Genomic DNA, 23,623 nt, shown 5'->3' on the forward strand with positions numbered 1-23,623 from the left:
ACTACCAAGAATTGAAACATGCCATATAATGAATGCGTGAGTTCACCTGCCAAGAAGCCACAAAATTCAACCAAGGGTTTGTGTGAGTTGAGCCAGTCAGTAATGAGAAGTTCCATCAGAACGATAAATATGACACCCTGTTGTGAATGTGTTAAAACTAATAGTGAATGTTGTTATGACAGTTTCAGATGTTATGGAATTTGACTGAAGAGAATTACCATTTCAACTCAACACTTGATGGTTGCTTTTGTCTTTGGGTCGCGAGATCGTTTGTCAATACCACACCAATCATATGCACGTCTTTATAGCTGTCTTGTGTAAAACAAAATTCAGCTTGTACGTATTGTAACAATTAAAAAAAAAACTTGAATAATTTATAAGCGTATAAAAGGATATCACCTGTAAATTGTTGACATGCCAGCAAAATTCTCAGACGTGCCATCTCTGGCACGAGTGCCATAGGTTCGCCATCTAGGGTTTACTGTATAAAGTGTTTATTATTGAAAATTGTCTTCGTTTTCTGCCAGGAAAGCGCATTTAAAATCATAGGTGTGTTATTCTCAAGCTGAGCAGTTATTTTCTGGTGAGTTACATGCATACATATGTAATGCTTTTTTTATGTAAAAGTTTATTTTTAATGTAATGGCCACTAAAACTGCAACGAAAGGGAAGAAACCAACACTGAAGAGGAAATTCATTTCTCTCGAAGAAAAAATTAAAATCTTTAATCGGTTGAAAATTGGAGAAAAACCAGGAGTTGTTGCAAGGACTCTGAATTTAAATGAATCAACAATTCAAACAAAACGAACATAAAATCTGAGAAATTGTTATTGCTGGGTCAACGGTAAGTGCAAAGCGCGTTGCTCGTGTTCGCGATATTCTAATAGAAAAAATGGAGAAATCGCTAATGATTTGGATAGATTGCACTCAAAAGAAAATTCCTTTGGATGGACACGTTATTAAGCAAAAAGCTCGCAAAGTTTATAAACATTTAAATGAACTTGATCAAGATTCTTCAGAAGAAATCTCTCAGCATGGATTTTGTACCAATAAGGGTTGGTTCGAAAACTTTAAAAAGTGGTTTTCTTTGTATAATCTTAAAATCCAGGGAGAATCAGCATCAGTAGACGTTAAAGCTGCCCGGAAATACCCAGCAGAACTTTTAAAAATCATTAAAGAAGGTGGTTACAGTGCAGACCAGGTGTTCAATGCGGATCAATCTGGATTATATTGGAAAAAAATGCCAAAACGCACCTATATTTCGAAAAATGAAAGATCAGCTCCTGGATTCAAAGTTTTCAAAGATAGAATTACTGTACTGTTTTGTAGTAATGCATCAGGAGATTACATGACAAAACCAATGTTTATTAACCAATCCGCAAATCCTCGTGCGATGAAAGGGGTCGACAAGTCCACCCTACCTGCATGGGTTACAGCTAGTATGTTTGAAAATTGGTTTTTCAAGTGTTTTGTACCCAATGTCGAAAGTTACACAAAGAAAAAGAATATGGACTTCAAAATTCTACTAATTTTAGATAACACACCAGGCCACCTAACAAATTTAAGCCATCCGAATATTAAAATAACTTTTCTGCCGCCTAATACTACTTCACTTATTCAACCACTCGACCAAAGAATGATATCAATATTTAAGTCATATTATATTCGGCGAACATTTCAATTAATTTTGGAAAAAATGGAATCTAATCCAAACATGACACTGCCTCAAGCATGGAAAGAGTTTTCAATATTGAATTGTGTAAAAATTATTTCTCTATCCATTAGGGAATTACAACCTTCTACGCTGAATGCTTGCTGGAAAAAAATATGGCCTGAAGCCGTTCTGGAACAAAATTTCATACCCCCAGTGGATGCCGAGCTACGTTGTATAATAAACGTCGCACACATATTTGATGGAGAGGACTTTTGCGATATGGTTGAAAATGAAATTAGTGAATTAAATGATGGAGAAACAGATTTAAATGAGGAGGAACTGGTACAATTAATAGATGGCGTAGATCCAAATGGAGGGGAAAGTTCTGCCAAAGATTCTGATTGTGATGAATCCGTTAAAGAATTCAGTTTAAAGAAATTGGCAGAAGATTGGACTTGGCAAGAAAGTTAGGAAGTTATTTTATAGATAATGATCCCTCAATGGAGTGCTTGGGAAAATTCACGAGACAATTGGATATTTGTTTAGCACCATATTATGAACTTAATAAAAAACTGCAGCATAGTGGAAAGCAAAGTCTTATTACTGACCTCTTGATGACTAAACCAGCCGAAGTATGCAATGAGAATTACACAAATGATGTCCGAGAGATTTCAAGTGGTGACGACCTCCGGCCACTTAAAGAATATCTATGAAATGTTAATTCTAAAGAAAGTGATGACGATTAAAAGAAGCGCTTTATTTTATTGTGTCTAAAACATTTATGCATTATGTGTAATGAAATTTATGTACAATTTGTAATTTTTATAATTTTATACTACGTATTTGTCTCATGGTTTGTTTTCTTAACTTACATGAATTAAATAAAAATATTGTTTTTGTTGGATATGTCATTGTTGTTTATATAATAAAAAAAACGATTTCGGAACCTAACCCTACTTTTTCTATGTGATCTAAGTCTCGTATAACTTATATAACGCTTCATTTCTATGGAACCTAACGGCCGCGTTATATGAGGGTTACCTGTATTTGCTAAAATGATTACCAAAAATCTTAATTTCACAGTTCCCAAAATTCTCCAGATCTCAACACCAGATAAATGTATCAAATACTGCGACAATTTTGGCAATTTCTAATCCACTTTCACTAAAACATTTTATCATATACATTATTCCATTCTCTATTAGTTCCCCTCCCCATTTGATATTTGAAGAGATTTCTCTCTCCCTCTCCATGCATTATCTGAATATCATTGTATACACCTACACACTATGCTATCTTAAAATTTCTTATAAGGTTGTGGGGTTTCTCTCATTCTGTCAGGATATTCAAGGTACTATCCATATGGTTTTGCGTTTTACTAATTATTAGCAGATTTCCCCTTTGAAAAATCACTGACAGTTGTTTGAATAAAGTTGTAATAAAAAATCTAAGAGAAAATGGATTCTTCTTGCAAAGCAGTATGTTTTCATTATCTTTAACAAGTCTTTTGATGTTACAGCAACATGCTCTGCTGCTTTGATGCCAAAAGCAACATATTTCCTTCAAATGCATTACCAACAGAGTAGTTGTGAACAAGTGCAGTCAGTGCTCCCACAATATTAGACACCCACCTTACTAAATTATTTGAACACTGGCATTTTATCTGCAACACAACTGCTACTTTTCCAAACTGTTTCAGTCTTTTTTTAAGTGAATTCTGGTAAAAGATATATATTGTATAATTTTTTTTACTACTGTTTCAATTTCAGAAACAGAGAGATCATCTTTAATAAAATTTAAAACAGCCAGATTCAAATTCTGTGCAATTCAATGTGTTGATATAAGATCTGGCTTTCTCTTTAACCTCACTAACGGCCGAGATGGATGAAATAGTGAGACCAAATTGGACTTCTTATCCATGTTATTCAACAGGTGTTACAGAATCGTATCCAGATTTAGCTGGACGTCTACAGATATCATGGCTGATTGGGGGGGACTAATTCTGCCGCTAGTCAATTGTTTTTTTTCCAGTATGTTATCTACTCGATAAGTGACAATGTCTACTAGACAATTACATATTATCATTATACTTATATTATATGTGGATCTTATACTATAACCACTCTTACACAAGAAAGCAAGAAAAACACAGTAATAACACTTGTTAATGCAGGGATGCACAAACTTGTTAAGGCTGGGGGCCGCATAGTTCCACTGTTACTTATGGGAGGGCAGCCAAAAAAAACTTGAAAGTTATCTACCATATATTGTTTATTTTATTTATACCTATCATAATTGTTACAAAAAACGTAATAAAAAGTAAGTGAATTTAATTTGATAAGTGACATTGCATTGATTTGACAGTTGTTTTGATATTTGGTTCGAGTTTTGTAGTAGCCAACCGCAAAATTGATTCAAAATTTTAATCAGTCAAGCAGTTCCTATTTTTTGATTTGTTAATATTCATGACTGAAAAAGTTTGTTCACAAATATATGTTGAGCCAAAGAGACTTGCACATTTTAATGCATTATCTAGCAACCATTTATAATTGTTTTTATCGACACAAAGATAGAAGTTCAATAAATTGACTTCGTTAAATTTATTTCGCAGGCTCTCATCGTTTTTAATATCGATGAGTTCAAGCTGTGCTGATTTGGATGTATTTTCGGGCAAAATGGCAAAAGGATTGATAAATAAAACTAGCAACGGTTTCACTTTTTTAAAATCAGAAAGCCAATCCTTGAAGGCTGATATCAAGTTATCAATCTTTTCAACATACACAGTGCTTAAGGGTCAAAGCTGTATAACTGAGAGGAGACCTCCACATAGCCTTTAAAGGAATGCGGAAAACCGACCAGGGCTTCTGACATAATGTCCAATCCTCACCTTCACGTGGTGCACCCTGTTGGGTATCTACCTGGATACTGAACTAACGAGGTTGGGCTGGCAATCTGGGATTTAGCCGACCAAATTGTATTTTTATTAGTTAAACCAAAATAAAAAAATGATGGTACAACATGACAAAATTTCATGCCGGCTGGGACATCGTCCGGTTAAACAAGGCCCCCGGTTGTTTTCGCCAGGGAACCAAGGCGAACAGCGAAAAGTAAGCTACTGGAACAAATCTGAAAACACACCCCAACTCAACATCACCAGAGTTAAAGATCGGTACTATCAACATAAGAAGCCTGAATGGCAAAGAAATGGAGCTAGCTGAGGAATTAGATAAGTACCAGATCGAATAGGAGTGACTGAAACAAAAAAGACAAAAACTAGTGAGATCTTTCAGAGCAATAAATACAAAATGTTATATTCAGGCAATGACAAACAAGGAAACGAAGGAGTAGCCATAGTATTCAACACAAAATATGAGGCTAATCTTCTTGAATGGCAGTCGGTCTCAAGTAGAGTAATGTGGGTAAATATGAGAATGGGGAGCTGGACAATAGGACTTATTGGTCCCACAGAAGGTTCTACTAAAGTAGAAGTGGAGGAATTTTCTGAGGCTTTAGAAAAAGCAACTGACACAATGAAAAAGGAAAATTTGGTCCTTTTTGGGGATCTAAATAGCAGAGTAGGAAATGACTGTGAGACATACAGAAATATTTTGGGAAAATTTGGAGAAAAGAGCAAAGCTAATAATAATGGAAAATATCTGTTGGATTTCTGCTCTGGAGATGGACTGGTTATTACTAATACCATGTTCCAGCATAAAAATGTGCACAAATTCATATGGAGAGAAGAGGCAAGGAATAAGAAAAGCCACATTGACTATGTTATTGTTGATAGTGATGTTTTCGCCTTGGTGCAGGACACCAGAGTGTACAGAGGATTTGAAATTGGAAGTGATCACTATTTAGTCCTGAGCAGGATAAAATTGAATTTCATATTGAAAAGAATAACATGTAAGAAAGTTTTAAAGCGAATAAAAGTTGAGCAGCTCTCAGATGTGAACTGTAGACTAAAATACACAAAGATTATTGAAGAAAAAATGAAAGAGTTTGAGAACAGGAATGAAACCTTGGAGATTCAATGCAAGCCTTGAAGAAAACCCTGATTGATTCAGCTAGAGAGGCATGTGATGAAGTTGTCTGCAAGGATAGAAAAAGTAGAACTCCATGGTGGACACAGGAAGTTAAAGAGGCAGTGAAGGAAAATAAGGAAGCATATCAAAAGTTCCTGGCAAATAAGTCAGCTTGTGTTATTAGAGAATACAGAGACAAATGTAAGAAAGCTAAACACTGCGTAAAACTAGCTAAACAAAAGTCATGGGAGAACTTTGGCAAGAATATAGAAAATAAATATCAAGAAGGTGGCAAAATATTCTGGAGGTTGTTGAAGAAGGTTAAGAATAAAGAAAAGAGTGCTGTAAAAGGAGTTAGAGATGATAAAAGTGACATGAAAACGAGAGAAAAAGATATCCTTGAAGTATGGAGTAATTACTTTGGAAAACTGCTAAATGAAACAAGCAGTGATGACAGCACAGTGGTAAAAAACACTGACCAGGCATGCAGTCAAGAATACATATCCATACTTGAAGTAGAAAAAGCCATGAAAAACTTAAAATGTGGAAAGGCAGCACGAGTAAATGATATTCGACCAGAAATGCTGAAGTATGGTGGTATAAGTCTTACAGTGGCTGCACTGCATAGTATAGAAAGCCTGGACAGAGGGACGAATTCCCGATGATCGGAGTAGAGCTCTCATAGTATCCATATATAAAAAGGGAAATAAAACTGAATGTGAGAATTACAGAGGTATTTCCCTACTCAGTGTTCCTGGCAAGATCTACTATGCAAGTATACTTGAGAAACGGTTGAGAAGAATTGTGGAAGAAAAGCTTGATGAAGGGTAAGCTGGATTCAGGTCAAATAGAGGCTGCCAGGATCAGATCTTCACTTTACGACAAATAGTCGAGAAAGCATGGGAATATAACAAAGATCTCTATTTAAGTTTTGTCGATTTGGAAAAGGCATATGACAAGGTGCCAAGAGAGAAGCTATTCAATACGCTACAGTTATATGGTGTCGATGGGGCATTATATCAAGCAATACTTAGTCTTTATTTGAGTTGTAAGTCAGCAGTTAGAATTGAAGGAAGTACAGGAAGATGGTTTAATGTAAAATCTGGTGTGAGACAACGATGTATATTATCCCCTCTGTTATTCATTATCTATATGGATCACATTATGAAGGAAAGTGGTATTACACATGATATCAGAATTGGAGATATTAATGTCAGCTCTTTGTTTTATGCAGACGATGTTATACTTCTAAATAAATCAGCTACAAGTTTGCAAGATTCCCTGACTAAATTGAATAGCTGTTGTAATAGATATGGTATGAAGGTCAGCAATAAAAAGACAAAGACAATGAAAATAGGCAGAATCATTGAAAATGCCAACTGTGTTGTGAATGGAGAACCTGTGGAACAAGTAAAACATTTCAGCTACTTAGGCACGATTGTTAGTGAAGATGGTAAATAAAATATCGAAATAGATAACAGAAACAGCAAAACTGGAATGGTGGGAAGTCAATTGAATAATTTCATATGAAATAAGAGAGAAATTAGTCAGAACATTAAATTAACTGTATACAAGACAGTGTTCAAACCAGTTTTAACTTATGGATCTGAGAGCTGGGTCAGTCTTGACCAAAGACTAGAGACCACATATATGAGAGTCCTGAGAAAGATTATGGGCGTGAACAGATGGCATCAATGGCAATATCATATTAAAAACAAGGATATTAGGAAAGAACTTTACATTATCAGCATCCAGGAATGCATTAGCAGAGCTAATCTCAGGTGGTATGGTCACTTAAACAGAATGGGCGAAGAAAGATTAGCAAAACAAGTGTTCTCTGCCAGATTGGCAGCAAAACGACCCAGAGGAAGACAAAGATATAGGTGGATTGATATGGTACAAAGTGCCTTAGACGATAGAAATATAAGATCTGATAATGTTGGAGTTTTGACAAGTAACAGACTGATTTGGAGGAAAATTGTAGACAGGAAGTTAGTAATGATGTAATTTTTTTCATGTAGTACTATCATATCCTGTACACCCCTTGAGGGTACATGGCAGGAATTTGATGATGATGACAGTTTTGAAGTTGACATTGAACTTTTCAGAAACTTTCTTATAATTAGAAAAATGGATGCAATTCCCTGACTTCAGTTGGATTTGAAATAGATTTAACTTGCACTGAAAAGACAAAGTGTGGTCGTAAAGTTGAGTAACCAATTGATCTTTGCCCTGAAGTCACATATTTAACGTATTTAAACGATTAGTAATGTCAACCAGAAAGGCTAAGTCACATAACCAATCTGGATTTTTTATGTCAGGAAGATTTCAATTTCATCAATTAAATTTAGGAACTGCTCCAGTGTTTGTCTACGACTTAGCCACCTCACTTCTGTTTAAAAAATTAAGTCACCATATTCACTTTCAATGTCTTCAAGAAACTTTTTAAAATGTCGGCGATCAAGGCCACGGGATTTTATAAAAGTAATCGTTGAAACCACAACTTTCATGACATGTTCAAATGCAAGTTTCTTAGGGCACAAGCTCTCCTGGTGGATTATACAGTGGAATTGTATCAACTCATCGTCGTGCCGTCCCAAATGCTGTTTCAATAATGTTGCCAATCCAGAATTAGCTCCTATCATGGAAGGAGCTCTGTTAGTCATGATACCTGATAATTTTGTCAGATCTAAATCAATTTTGGAACACTGCTCCAAAAGCCCAGTGAACATGTCATTACCTTTCGTTTGATCTGACAATGAACTCATTCCAAGCAGCTCCTCACTTACCTTAAACTCTTGCGTTATTCCACATGCAAATATTAACAACTGGGCTGTGGAAGTAATGACAGTTGATTCATCAATAGCTAATGAAAAATAGGCAAATCTCTTTGAATAAGATGTTAATTAGTCCTTTACATTTTCCTTTACATTTTAATTCTTCTTTGCACAGTCATCCTGTTTAACTGAATTTTCTCAACATTTTTGGTCGATTCAGGACAAATTTTTTTAGCAGCTATCTCAAGGCAATTTTTAATGAAATCTCCGTCGGTAAATGGTCAGCACCTTTTTGCTATAAGGCGAGATATTTCAAAACTTATTTCTGTTGCGATTTCTGAATCTTGAATAGGTTTTGTAAACATCACTTGCCAACCTGTCAATTCTCGTCTCAAAAATGAAATCTTTTGTTTTACGTAGTTCTTCGGGTAGATTTGAAAATGTAGAATGCTGACTTTCATAGTGTCTCCTTATATTGAATTCTTTTGGTATGACTACAGCACTTTTGCAAATCAAGCACGTGATATTATTAAACGACTGCACAAAACCATATTTTTCAGTCCAGCTATCGTGAAACTGACGTTTTTCATCCTGTAGTTTGCGTTTCCTACTTGGCCCTGCTTTATCCATTGTAGAATTTATTTTTTACTGTTTCCTAGGGGCGATAATTAATTGTAGCAACCGCACCTACGAAAACAAAATATTCATATGACAAATAGATGAATTGTAAAATTTGTTAACATTATTACTAACCGATTATCTTAAGTAGACAGGCAATCGTGATGTCACATCTATTTTTCTTTGCGCATGTACCATTTTTAAAAATTACGTATCGTGTGACTTGTTAAAGTTAAAATAATACACGTGAGGTGGGCCGCCAGCAAATCAAAGGTGGGCCGTGGTCTGTGCATCACTACTCTAATGTATCAAAATACCTTGTAGCTGTTGAGTTTTGAGAAATTATGGAAACAAATGTTTCATCATCATCATCATCAAATGGAATCAAATGCCCTGTTTCATCATCATCATCAAATTCCTGCCATGTACCCTCAAGGGGTGTACAGGATATGACAGTACTACATGAAAAAACTACATCATTACTAACTTCCTATCTACAATTTTCCTCCAAATCAGTCTGTTACTTGTCAAGACTCCAACATTATCAGATCTTATATTTCTATCAGATCTTATATTTCTGCTTTTACTTGCCCTGTTTCAGTTTCAGATTTTTAACTATGTATCTCACATCAAGAACAAATTCTACTTATCTGAAATATCTATAGAGGTATCTAGAAAAAAAGACTCACTCTACTGGAGTCTGTTTTCTTTAATTCTTATTTACTGACAGCAGCAATTAATCAAACAACAGATTTTACTTGTGTAATTTTTATTAACATACAATTTTCACCCTAGTATCAAGGGAATCTTCAGTGTGATTCTCAAACTAAACAGAAACTGGAAGATTCAACAATGAAAATCTATGAACAACATGTACATAATATAAAGTGACATAGTGTAAATACATTAGAGTTCAAATAAAATAATTTGACCAAGTGAGAATTGATTAAAAAATGTAACTCCAGAACTTGTGAAGAAGTATTTCCCATAAAAAGGATAATTTTAGAATCATCACAGAATACTTATATAAAGAAAGTTGCGAAAACTTGTTACATCACCTAAATTTGAATAGAAGTGCACAAAGACATCCAAGTCATGATAAAATCCCACCACATTATAGAATTGTATGGAATAAATATAGCACATATAAACAATTAAACATTACACAAGGGTTCTATGAGATAATTACTTTTTTTTAGAGAAACTTAATTTTCTTCCACAGGATTTAAAGATGGGCGAAGATATGTGTTATGCAAGTTCTAATTATTTTGGCTCATGAATATAGTGTAGTCTAAATGCCCATGATACATGGCCACTGATTTACCTGTTTCGCCAAAATATGATAACTCACACTGGAAAGGAATTTGATGCATTCCAGAGTGAGCCAAAGACAGAAGTTTTTCTTTTGCAGAGCCTAGAAGAAAAGTAGAAATCTTGTTGATAGGGTGGAAGGACATTTGTAGGCCAATTGATTAAAGTGGTTTGGCTATAACTTCAAAGACACGTTTTAACATAAGGAATGGTAACATAATGGACCACCTCTGTATCACCATCATGATGAGAGGCAAACAACAAGAAAACTCTATTAATGATCTTGTAAGCATAAAATTTGGTAAAGCCATTAGCAAGAAAGGTGGACTGGATGTGATTTATTTCCTGAGTGAGCGTAATGTGCCAGATTTTTGACAATTATGATGGTGTGAAAGGACAAGAATATAAAGTCTGGTGTGTTTTGTTTCTAAAAACAGAGAAATGAAGACTACCACCTGGTTAACAAAGTAAAAGGAAAAAAGCAAACCGATTGTTCTCCTCTAACTCAAAGAGCAAACTAGTTATGATGGTGAAAACTGTTGATCTTACTGACAAACTCTTGCAGATCTGTAAGAGAATTGTACCAAACCGTAAAGATAGCGAATACGCTAACCATTTGGTCAACCAGGCCGGCTGGCCTGGTTGGCCGAGTGGTTAGCATATCTGCTCTCCAGCCAAAATGCTGCAGGTTCGAATCCAGACATGGGCATGGATGTTTGTGATTGTCTGTGAAAATACTAGTAGTGGTTCTTTCTTTTAAGGTTACACGGTGATCAGCATTCATATTTATGAATTTAGGGACACAAAACACACGTGTTGAAAAGATTATTTTACTGATTAATAATAAAATAATAACTTTATGTTTCGACCCCTGTATTGAGGTCATCTTCAGAAGGATACATGTGTATAAGAACCAAGCAACATGCTGTTGCACTCTATACAGGTAAATTACATCTACATTGTTAACTAATCTTTTTTCTTAGCCTAACCTCTAGTGATAATAATACAAAAACTACAATAAACCTGTACTGTACAAATCCAGAAGATAATCGTAATATAACAATATAAACTGTATAATTCCAGAAGAATCCTAGCACGTGAGGACTTTAGCAGAGTTTATTGTAGTTTTTATTTTATCTGTTTTTTTTTTTTTTTATCACTAGAGGACAGGCTAAGAAAAAAGATTATTTATGAATTATCACTAAATTCATAAATATGAATACTAGTAGTGGTGGTCGCGGTAGATGCATTGGTGATGAAGGTAGTTGCAGTTGGTGGAGTAGTGGAGATGGAGAGTATAGTAGGTGCTCTTCCATATAAAAGTTCGCAATTGGGGGGGGGGGGGTGAGACCATAGCTGTACCCTCTTTTTGAAGGTAAAAATTGTTTTGCCACACGAAATGTCCGGAGCGGAGTACGTGGGCAAAGAGGGCCATGATGTCGTATGGAAATATGTTCTGTAAGAGAAAGACAGTATCATTGATTGGGACATTAGTGAAAAGGGAAGTTATGTCAAAGCTGACTAATAAATCTTGGTCGTTGAGTGTAATGTTTTTAATTTTGTTTATGAATTGTTGTGTATTTTTTACGTAGGAAGGGGAATGACCAACCAATTCCATGAGTGTGGCCGCTAATTTTTTGGCTAAGTAGTAATTCGGATTGTCGATTCCTTCCACAATTGGATGTAATGTCGTGTCCGTTTTGTGTACTTTAGGCAGGCCATAAATTCTGGGCGCACGGGCATACTGCGGTATTAATTTTTTAATTGTTTCTTCCGGCCACATGTTAACTGATTTAAGTAGTTCCGTAGTTTTCTTTTTGTTGCGTTGCGTGGGGTTGTAATTTACCATTTGGTAGGTGTTGTGGTCCGATACCAAATGGTTCATTTTTTCAATGTAGGTTGTCCGATTTAAAACAACAGTGGCATTCCATTTATCTGCTTTTGTGATAATAATGTCATGGTTATTTTTTTTAGGGATTTGAGGGCCAGTTTTTCCGCTTTGTTTAGGTTGCTGCTTAATTTTTTGGTTGAATTTAGTAAACAGGCAGTTTCCATCCGTATTTTGTCAGCTAAATTGGCAGGGAGGGATCTTAAACCTCTCTCGATATGATATATATATCTAGTTTATTTACTGACCTCGGAGCAATGGCGTAATTTAAACCTTTCTCTAGTAGCGAGAGTTCACCTTGGATGAGGTTGTAATCCGATTGGTTGGTAACCAGACAGTGGTCCGAAGGTGGTTGGTTGCTCCTAACTGCATTTGTGGGTGATAGGCTGCTCCTTTCGTTATGGCATCGTAATTGTCTTGTGCTTTCCTGTAGTTTTAATGCTTGAAACTTTGTTATTAATTGTTCTTTGTTTTTGAGTAATAGGTGCTTGGCCGAGTCATCTGTGATCTTGTCTAGAATATTCCAAATTTCCGGATTAACATAACTGGATAGCTCAAATTTTAGTTGTAACACTTTGGCTTGGGTAAATGCTAAGTTCTTTCGTGCCTCGTGGATCTGTTCTCTTAACAACGCTTTTTCTAGCCTGGCATAGATATGGAGCGCTTTAGCTGATGTAAATTTCTTCTTGTTTTTGCAGTTGGGTATTAAGTTGCTGTCTCTACATCGTTTCAAAAAGGCTAGTCGATTAATTAACATGGAACTACGTATCTGTAGCTTACCGTAGAGGTTGCACTGCTAATACCCAACTGCATTAAACTAAAGAAGAAATTTACATCAGCTAAAGCGCTCCGTATCTATGCCAGGCTAGAAAAAGCATTGTTAAGAGAACAGATCCACGAGGCATGAAAGAACTTAGCATCTACCCAAGCCAAAGTGTTACAACTAAAATTTGAGCTATCCAGTTACATTAATCTGGAAATTTGGAATATTCTAGACAAGATCACAGATGACTTGGCCAAGCACCTATTTACTTCTGATGATAACCTCAATACAGGGATCGAAATGTCAAGTTATTATTTTATTATTAATCAGTAAAATAATCTTTTCAACACGTGTGTTTTGTGTCCCTAAATTCATAAATATGAATTAAACAACACATTTAATCACTCCTATATTCCATCTGTCACTGAGACATTGTCAAGGAAATAATATTAAAATTACCAAAACACACACACAAATTTGCACAAACAATAAGTGGAAATGATTAGAATGAAAGCATAAAATCTCAGGAGGGACACCCTGTATGAGTGCTGTTGGCTAGCCTTAGCTTTGCTGGAAGGCCTAAGAATTAAGGTTTCACAAATCTTGAGAAACCTGCTAACAACCTCATAGAAGAACATAAAAAAGACATCTGTCATCATAAGTATACTGAGTCAGGGCTTGCTAACTACGCCTTGGCTACTCTGTAGAGAATCAAATGGAAAAAACAACTATGCTTCATCACAAAAAATATAAATTTGAAAGACTTTTTATAGAATCAGCAGCAGAATTAAAAAAAAAAAACCTAATCTTAATAAATATAATTGTATTAAACTTACCAATATTTGGGAAACCTTAACTCTTAGACCTGTAGCCCAACAGCCAACATCATCCGCACGGGGCACTTCTCATAGGAGTTTAGGCTTTGTCTAATCATTTCCACATACTGTTTGTGCAAATTTGTGTGTGTTTTTGTAATTTTGATATTGTATATTGTTTCCATGATGATGTATCAGTGACTGAGATGAAATATAAGAGTGATTAAACATGTTGTTCAATTATTTATATGTGCTGTATTTATTCTGTTAATTTCTATAATGAGTTTGAACCACCACATAAGTCTAAATAGTAAAATCCCACCTACTCTTCTCAAAAGATGTGCTACTGAACTAACACCTGTACTTTATCACCTATACATTAAATTGTACCCAGCTGGCATCCACTCTACAGCATTCCAAAACAAGTGATATCTACCATCGAGATATCAACCTATTGCTCGCACCTCAATTTTGTTAAAAGTAATGGAGAAGGTTGTCAACTTCAACACTTGGAGAGCTGGCATCTAATTAGTAATTATTAGTATGGATTTCACCAATCTAGATCCACAGAAGATATCCTGGCCTACATCATACACCTTTCCACTCATTCCATGGAAAGGTTGAAAAACCTGAGCCAGTGACCACAATAATGGTGGTCTAAAAATTCCCAGAATATGGATGGCACATATTCTACCCACTTAACCTTTTGGTCTAAGAGTTAATTAGAATTAGGACGTTAAGCAATCCAGGATCATAACACTAATATAACACTCTTGTTAAATTATGGATTAGTCCACCACTTTTGCTGTATTAAAACTATCTATATGAATTTGTTCTCTGATGTTATAAATAGAACAGCTTTGTAGTTTCTTTCTTTCTTTTTCTTTTTTTCACTAGAGGTCAGGCCAGTAAAATAACGGTTGATCATATCATTGTCACTTTGGCTTACTGTTAGAAATGTAATATAGCTTATCTTCGTATATATGTGTGTGTGTGTGTGTATATTTCAGATGATGACCTTAATATGAAGGTCGAAAAGCTGGGAAATTAAAGTAATTATTCCTAAGATGGCTGCAGTCTCAATAATTTTACTAAAATTAATTTGTGACTAGACTACTTTGCCTTTTTGGATAGATAATTCTTCATGGGACCAAGTGGTTGTTGGAGCACAACTAACTTTAAACAACCTGAATTGAACTATTATGATCAGATAGGTAAAAGAATATTCAGGTTGTTTAAAGTAGCTGACATATCTTGCAGCCACTGGTTTGAGAGAGGAAAATATGTACAGAAATATACAGTTCGAGTTACCAAATGAACAGTTTTAGTCATCAATATTTCAAATATATCTAACTGTTGGTAATGATGAAGCCTTCTGGCTCAAAGGTTCAATTTCTGCCTAGGATACAAGGAATTTTTTAAAGGACTATTCAGCGGAAAGTGAGTTAGGAAATGCCACACACAAGTGAAAGGGCTTTAACGTGTTAACAGAAGATTGAATATACACTATGGTGATAAAAGTATTTGGATATCTTACGTGCCATACAAATTTTGGATTCTACCATATGCAAATATTCAGGGAGTGTCTGTGTAAGTCTGGTAATAAAAGGTGGGATGTGCTGCATGTTTTGCACTGTACTCTATGTCAATTTGCCACAATCAGCTGAATTGACAGACTTCCAATGTGGGATGGTAGTTGAGTGTCATATCAGTGGTCTTTTTTGTCTGTGACATTCCTGTCCGTCTCATAATGCCAACATCTACCATCATTTATGTCATCTGTAGATGGTGCTACCCAAGGAAAATACCCTGGAATGCAACTAAGATTCAATGACTGAGATTATTAATGATCTCTGTCTAGGAATGTTTGAGCATCCAGTATATCATGTCATCAGAGGACCTCGTAGTCAACCTGGAAAATGCTGCAGGGACATCTGTCAGCACTAGAACTGTCCACAGAGAGCTGCATGCCTTGGGTTACCATGGCAGAGCTGCTGAGAACAAGCCCCCCCCCCCCCCCCCAACGCCAAACAATGTTTGGACTGTTGTCTTTCACACCATTCCTAGACTGTAGATGATTGGAAAAGGGTTCTGTGGAGCAATGAATCAAGCTTCCAAATGCTTCACTCTGATGGTCGTGTCTAGATCTGGAGATTACCCAGGGAAATGGTTCCAGAAGGACTGCATCATTCCAACTGTCAATTTTGGTGAAGGCTCAGTAATGGTATGGGGGAGGGTGTTCAGTTAGATGGAGGCTTGGTCCATTGGTAGACATGCCCAAAACCATGATGTCTGATGGCTACCTGGACAACTTCATGCTGCTGTGGAAGTACTTCGGCAGTGACCCTTGCATGATTCAGCATGAGAATGCTCCATGCCATACTGTACTACATATCCAAGACTAGTTTCCCCAAAACAATGTTGAAATGTTGGACCAGCCAGCTTAGAGTCCAGACCTCAACCCCAGCAAACATTTTTGGAACAAATTATAACACCAAATTTGTTCCAAACCACGGTGGCCATCATCAGCAATGGAGTAGCTTTGCACAAGGAACTGAAGAAGAATAATCTGAATGGTGATAGATAAATGAGAATGGTTAAGCGGTCTGAGACTTAGCCAGCCAGTCACCTGAAATGTCTTTTGTATTGAATGCAACTACATATATTATGATGATGGTGAATCATAATCAGATATACTTAATTTTAACCCTATTGACACCAATAATGTGTAAAAAAACAAGTATGTTATAGAAGTGATTTGCTTTACTGAATTGTCTCTAGAAAAAAAAAAAGTGATACAAAGAAATGGACTGGTACATTTCATGTCAGCCAAAGATAGTGCCAAACTGTCCCTCAGCCATTTTATAAGAATGTTGTTCTTTTCTTCAGGAAACAAAAATAGTGAAAAGGCTAAGGCTAAGGTGAAAAGACGAAGAAGAAGAATAATCTAAGCAGAACTTAAGAATATTCCTGATGCGAAGTACCAGAAATCAGCTGAAAGCATGAGTAGTTGCCGTCATTTAGACCAAAGGTGGTCCCACTTGGTACTAGAAATGTAATTAAAATGTATTTTTTGACCACAACTAGTTGTCCAAATACTTTTGGTAATAGTGTATACTAAATGTGATCAGTAAAACGTTTCTTGTGTGTGTGTGTTTACTCGTGAATTTATGCATATTTTTATATTAGAATGATGTTAGTAATGACACATCTAGCAGAAATCTGACAGATACTTACTTAGCACTATTAATGATCTGCCCTTGCTTTCAATTTTATGAACATTTCCATAGATCCAGGATTCATTAATACTGCTGTTTAGGTTTCTTGTTAGTGACCTAAACAGTAGAGTATCAATGAATCCTAGACATGATTTTTCCTTTTATAGATTTATAAATAAAATTTTTATACAAAGTTCTTGCAAGTTTTGTAAAAAAAGCTACTAAAGAACTTATTAAAAAAAAAAAAAAATGGTGACTTAAACAGTAGCATATAAATGAATCCCTGACCTATGGAAATGTTTAGAAATTTGAAAACTAGGGCAGGGCTAATAATAGCAGTAAGATGAGTGCAAGTTAATAACAGTGGTAAGCTAATGACTTAAAATGTTCATGAAATATCTTTCCTATTAGTTCCTTCTGTGGGATCAGGCATAAATAAGTCAGTGTTCAAATTCCAGTTTGAAATATGACCACATTCCCTTATCTGGAACTACCTCCCATTCAAGAAGTTTACCTTCATTTGTAATGTCAAATACTGTAACTACTCTTTCCTTTCTCTAATTCCTATTGTCAGAGTAAAAGTAAATCACTTTACACTTATTTAGAAAGATCTCACTAGTTTCAGTCTTCTTCACCCCACTATATATGTTGATACAATTCTGTAGTTCTTGCTAATTTCACTTATTTTCTTTAAGAAATACTTCATATATCAGGTATCTATTTTCATTTCTGCTGAAGTTGTTCTTCCAGCAGTTGCCTTTTCACTATTTTTGTTTCCTGAAGAAAAGAACAACATTCTTATAAAATGGCTGGGGCCAGTTTGGCACTATCCCTGGCTAACAAGAAATGTACCAGTCCATGTCTTTTTAGCACCTTTTTTTTTCTAGAGACAATTCTTTAAAGCATATCTCTTCTATAACATACTTGTTTTTTTTACACCCTATTGGTGTCAATAGGATTAAAATTTAGTATATCTGATTATGATTCACCATCATAAAATATGTAGTTGCATTCGATACAAAAGATATTTCAGATGACTGGCTGGCTAAGTCTCAGACTGCTTGACCATTCTCGCTTATCTATCACCGAGAGACTGAAATTGGACAAAGTATCAAAAGCTTTAGTTGGTTCTCCATATTCTTTACAATGCTGAGATCTGTCAATTAGCTAGTTTTGACTTTTAAGCAATTCCCATGTCATCCTATCATGATCCCACAAACTCAACTTATTATCATAGTGAAGAGTGATCTTTCATAGTGAAGAATTTATGGAAACAAAAACACGTGCTGAAGTAATTACTTTACTTATAATTAAGAAAATAACACTGAACATTTTGAACTCTGTATCAAGGTCATCATCAGGAAAACATACATATGCACATGACACTACACAAAAAGTAAGATAAATCTAAATGCTTTGTTAATCATTTACCCTAGCCTAACCTCTGGTGAAAAACAAATAAATAAAATAATAAAATAAAATATATACAAAATATAAATTAACGTAGTTGCTTAAGACCAAAGCCAAATAATTGGGAGAACCAACCAGGCTTCTGCCCTAATGTCCAATCCTTCCCATGGTGCACCCTGTTAGTATGTATCTACTGGCTACTGAATGAATGAGGATGGGCTGGCAATTTCAGAATCAGCAGACCAAACTGTACTCTCTATTGGCTTAAACCACAATTGCATATGATGGTATATGATAAGATTTCATGCCAGCTGGGACATTACCTGGTTAAACAAGGCCCTTGCTGTTTTTGTCAGAGGAACCAGGGCAAAAGTGAAAGGTCAGCCATTGGAACAAGCTAACTCAACAGCTAGAAAAAGAAGAAGAATAAACCCAACATCAGAAGAACTGAAGACAGGAACCATCAATATAAGTAAATCAAACTTGCAGAAGAATTGGAAATATTCTTCTTTTATGCCAATTATGTCCCATGAAGTATTATGTGGGCATAATTGCCATTACTGAGCCAAAGAATAATAATAAAACAGGAGAGATCTTACTATATAATAATACCTATGTGCCAAGGATACAAGAGTGTACAGAGGATTTGAAATGGGAAATAACCATTACTTAGTACTAACTTGACTATACAAACATTATTGAATCAAAAATGAAACATTGAAAACAAGAAACATTGATTGATTCAGCTAGGGAGGTATGTGGTGAAGTTGTCTGCAAGGATTGAGAAATAAGAACCCAATGGTGGACACAAGAAGTTAGAGAAGCAGTCTTAAAAAAGAAGAAAGAAAGCATACCAAAAGTTCCTAGAAATAAGGCAGCAGATGCCCTAAAAGAATACAGAGAAAAATGTAAGAGAGCTAAGTTGTGTGTAAAAGTAGCTAAACAAAAGTCATAGGAAGACTGTTAAGAATACAGAAAATAAGTATCAGGAAAGTGGCAAAATGTTCTGGAGGCTACTGAAGAAATGGAGGAAATTGTACTGTAAAAGGAGTCAAAGATGACATGAAAACTGGATAAGGATATCCTAGATATTTGAAATAATTACTTTGAAAAACTGCTAAACAAACCAAGTAGTGACAGATCATACTAGAAAATTTTCAAGAGAAATGCAAAGAGGAGTAATATCAATACTTGAGGTAGAAAAGCCATCAAAAACTTGAAATGTGGAAAGGCAACTGGAGTAGATGATATTCAACCAGTAATGCTTAAGTATGGAAGTATAAAAGTTTTGCAGTGGCTACACTGCATAATTCAGAGGTGTGGTGAGAAGGTCGAATTCCCAATGACTGGAGTAGAGCTCTCATAGTACCCACCTATAAAAAAGGGAATAAAAACTGAATGAGAATTACAGAGAAATTTCTCTACTAAGTGTGCCAGGCAATATTTATGCAAGCATACTTGAAAAAGAGGCTGAGAAAAATTGTGGAAGAGAAACTAGGAGGAGAACAAGCTGGGTTCAGTCCAAATAGAGGTTGTCAAGATCAGGTTTTCACTTTAAGACAAACAGTTGAGAAATCATGGGAATATGACAAGGATCAGTTTTGTAGATCTGGAAGAGGAATACAATGGTGCCGAGAGAAAAGCTTTTCAAAACACTACAGTTATATAGGGTGAATGGAACATTATACAGAATAATATATAGTCTGTTATATATAAGCTGTCAGTTAGCAGTTAGAATTGAAGAGAATACAGGAAGATGGTTTTGATGTAAAATTAGGTTTAAGACAAGGATGTACATTATCTCTACTCTTATTCATCATCTATATGGATCACATTATGAAAGAAAGTTTAAACCTGATATTAAAATTGTCGATACTAAACTTAGCATTTTGCTTTATGCAGATGATGTCACTCCTAAACACATCCAGTGTAAGGTGTTCAAATTCTCTAATTGAACTGAATAACAGCTGTAACAAATCTGACATGAAAATGAGCAATAAAAAGACAAAACTAGGAAAAGGGATAGGAACATAGAAAATTTCAGCTGCATTCTGAATAGAGAGCCTATAGAACAAGTAAGATATTTCAGCTATTTAGGCAAAATTTTTAGTGAAGATGGCAAGTTAAATCTGTAAATATAAACAGAATAAATGAAGCTGGTATGGTGGAGAGCAAACAGAATAAATTTATATGGAATAAGAGAGAGAAGTTAGCCAAAACACTGAACTAGCAGTATATAAATACAAGACAGTGTTCAAACCAGTTTTAAGTTACGGATCTGAGAGTTGGGTAAGAAATTAAACACTTGATCAAAGATTAGAGACCACAGATATGAGGGTTCTGAGAAAAATTAGGAGTGAATCGATGGCATCAATGGCCTTGAATGTATGGGATAGTAACGTTTTGCTGAAGTCTTGTGTGGTAGCAAAACTGTTAGCATCCCATATATTCAAGGCACATCTGAAAAGATATCTAGAGTCCTCCATAAATATCAGTTATGCACAGTATTTAAACCTTATGTCAAATTGGCAATTCTTATCTGTTCACTTAAGGACAAACTCTCTTCTTTATCACATCCAGGAGTTTATAAAGTGCCCTGTTCTTATGACTGAGCTTACTATTGACAGACAGGGAGAACTGCTGACATCTGCTTTGATGAACATAAAAAATACATATGGCACTATTGGTTATGGTAAGTCAGGTCTAGCAGACCATGCTTTGGATATCGCTTCCAGGACCGTCGCCAGATTAGATTGGGCCCTGAGGAAAACAATTAAATATCGCCCCTGGTGGATTATAAGACAAAAATAAGAAAATCTCCAATTGCTATTTTATTTTTATTACAAGAGAAACATTAAAGCAAATGATTACATAATAATATTAATTAAATGTTTGCTCTATGGGGATATCGCACAATAAAACTGTTAATAAGCTCTTCTACATTTAAATTATAAGCTATGTCCGCCTCTATTGATATAGTTGCTAGACCAACCAATCTTTCTTGGGTCATTGCTGTTCCCAAATAATTTTTAATCAGTTTAAGCTTGGAAAAACTTTCCGCACTTGCTACGATAATAAGAATTGTTAGCATAGTGATGGCACCTACTGCAATATGGCTGAACGAGCACCCTTATTAAGCCATGCCGTGAGGCAGGCTGCCTCTATGCTACACCCTGTCACTGATCTCTTCACACAGAACCAATTGGAAGAAAACAAAAGTGCTACATAGAAGTCATCATAAGTCAGAGAGATTGTTTTTGGACTCAACAGAAACTTTAAAACATACTCCAAACCTCAACAAGTATTTACCAAAAATCTGGGAAACAAGTCATTTTAAGATCTAATTAATATTTGTTTTCTCTCTTTTAACGACATAGATGGTAACTATGTCGGAAAAACACTGTTATACCAAACTTTTGTTTTTCACATACTGAGAAACTATTTTTGTGCTCTGAAGATGCTGGATATAATACCAGCGAAATATCAGCGAATAAGTTAATAAATAATATTATTTTCTTATCTTTCTATTGTCATCTATACCATTAAAAATAAATAACATGTCCTGTGAACACAAGCCTTTCCACACATTTCAGTGTACATTTGCTTTTTCTTCCAACAAATTTTATGATGGACTTCAAGAATAAAATTTTCATAAAAACTAAATAAGATTTTCATTTTTGTAAGTGCAGTTTTATTTATTTTTTTTTTTTGATAGCTTCTACCAATTGTAAAACACTGAAAAAGAAAGGGGAAAAAAATCATTTCTCTATAATAAATTTCATGATATAAGCAACAACTACACAAAACACAAAATTTTAACAATGGGACTGGTTAAGTAAATTATCTTCAAAAATTCAAAATTTTAAGTGCCAAATAATCTAGCCTTGCCTTAAATGAGAAAGATCATGTCAAACAGGCAGCAGTAATAGCAGACTCAATAATACAAAACTCTGGAATGGCAAGCAAACTAAACGAGATATTTTATATATGGAGAATGCAGAAGAATGCTAGAGATTCAACCATGTTTGGATCTCTAGGCCTCTAATAAGACAGAAAGACATTTAAAAGGTTCATAGCTGTTAGGTTTTACTATGCATAATTTCCGTAAATAGCCTTATGTTAACGCTGAGATACTGTCAAGTTTAAAACCTTTTAAACATGATAATACCTCAGTGCATTACAATAATATCATGGTAAAAATTATCTAGCATAATTTAGGCCACATCTGTTCCTGGAAATATTTTAAGAACATTAATTTACATAATGACTGTACTCAAATGACTCTCATAAAGAACTTTATTGAATGATATAATTACCTGCAGAAGCAGTTGCTAATATAGACTGTCCATGTCTACAGTAACTTACTTCCCATACTCCATCACGGTGCCCTCGAAATTCTGTAACTAACCGACATCCAACAGCAGGAGTTTTAAATGTAGATACGATTCTGCTAGTTGATGCCTTCAATTTATATGTGCTTTTAATTTTTTGAGATAAATGGCTAGCTACAATAAAATAGAACAAGCTATAGAAATTCAGTGTTCAGTTCAAGTATAAAAACATTATGTTAAAATTTTGAGTGTGAGAAAATTTATTAACAAATAGCAAATTATAAAACTGTGAAGATAAATTTTATAGAAATATCTTTCAAGATAAGGAGAGATACTCTGGAATGTAAAATTTGATCTCATTTCAGCCCTCTTTCTGAAATAAAGGGAGAAATCTATTAGCAGTCAACAACTTATGTTGTTGTCTATTAATGAGATCTTTCAAACTACCCAGTGTTAGTCAAAATGAATTTTGCCACAGCTATTCCACTGGGGACCTTGATTATGTAGCACATTTTCATTATGGAAAAGTTTGGAGAAACCTACATTATTGCTCTTTGTATTTCCATTTTGTTGAACTGAGCACAAAGATCTTCACAGAAAATTCCAACTGTAAACCTTTCTCCTGTATTTTGTAACTGGATATCCAGCCAGTCTTCATTCAGACCAGTCACTGCATATGAGCAGTCTGTGGCTTTTATCCTCCATATTCTACTGATGCATGAGGCACCTAAAGTTCTGCTCTTTCCTTTATTCTAGATTGGTGCAAAGATCTTCCTTCACTGACTACAGATTAAATGTGCAGTTTTGTGCAAT

At 35.1% G+C, this 23,623-nt stretch overlaps 1 protein-coding gene across 3 annotated transcripts in view; it reads right to left on the reverse strand.

The window, feature by feature from the left end:
- Wdr37 (WD repeat domain 37) overlaps positions 1 to 23,623 on the reverse strand; it is a 277,960-nt gene that overhangs the window by 167,719 nt on the left and 86,618 nt on the right. For all 3 annotated transcript variants that reach the window (XM_090412382.1, XM_090412380.1, XM_090412381.1), the window contains one exon: positions 22,796 to 22,984. In XM_090412382.1, coding sequence (XP_090268508.1) covers positions 22,796 to 22,984 — 189 coding nt within the window. The remainder of the gene's footprint in view (positions 1 to 22,795; positions 22,985 to 23,623) is intronic.

Source organism: Typopeltis vanoorti, chromosome 22, assembly GCF_054136105.1.
Source record: "Typopeltis vanoorti isolate ZY-2024b chromosome 22, IOZ_Tvanoo_1.0, whole genome shotgun sequence".
NCBI classification, from domain to species: Eukaryota; Metazoa; Arthropoda; class Arachnida; order Uropygi; family Thelyphonidae; genus Typopeltis; species Typopeltis vanoorti.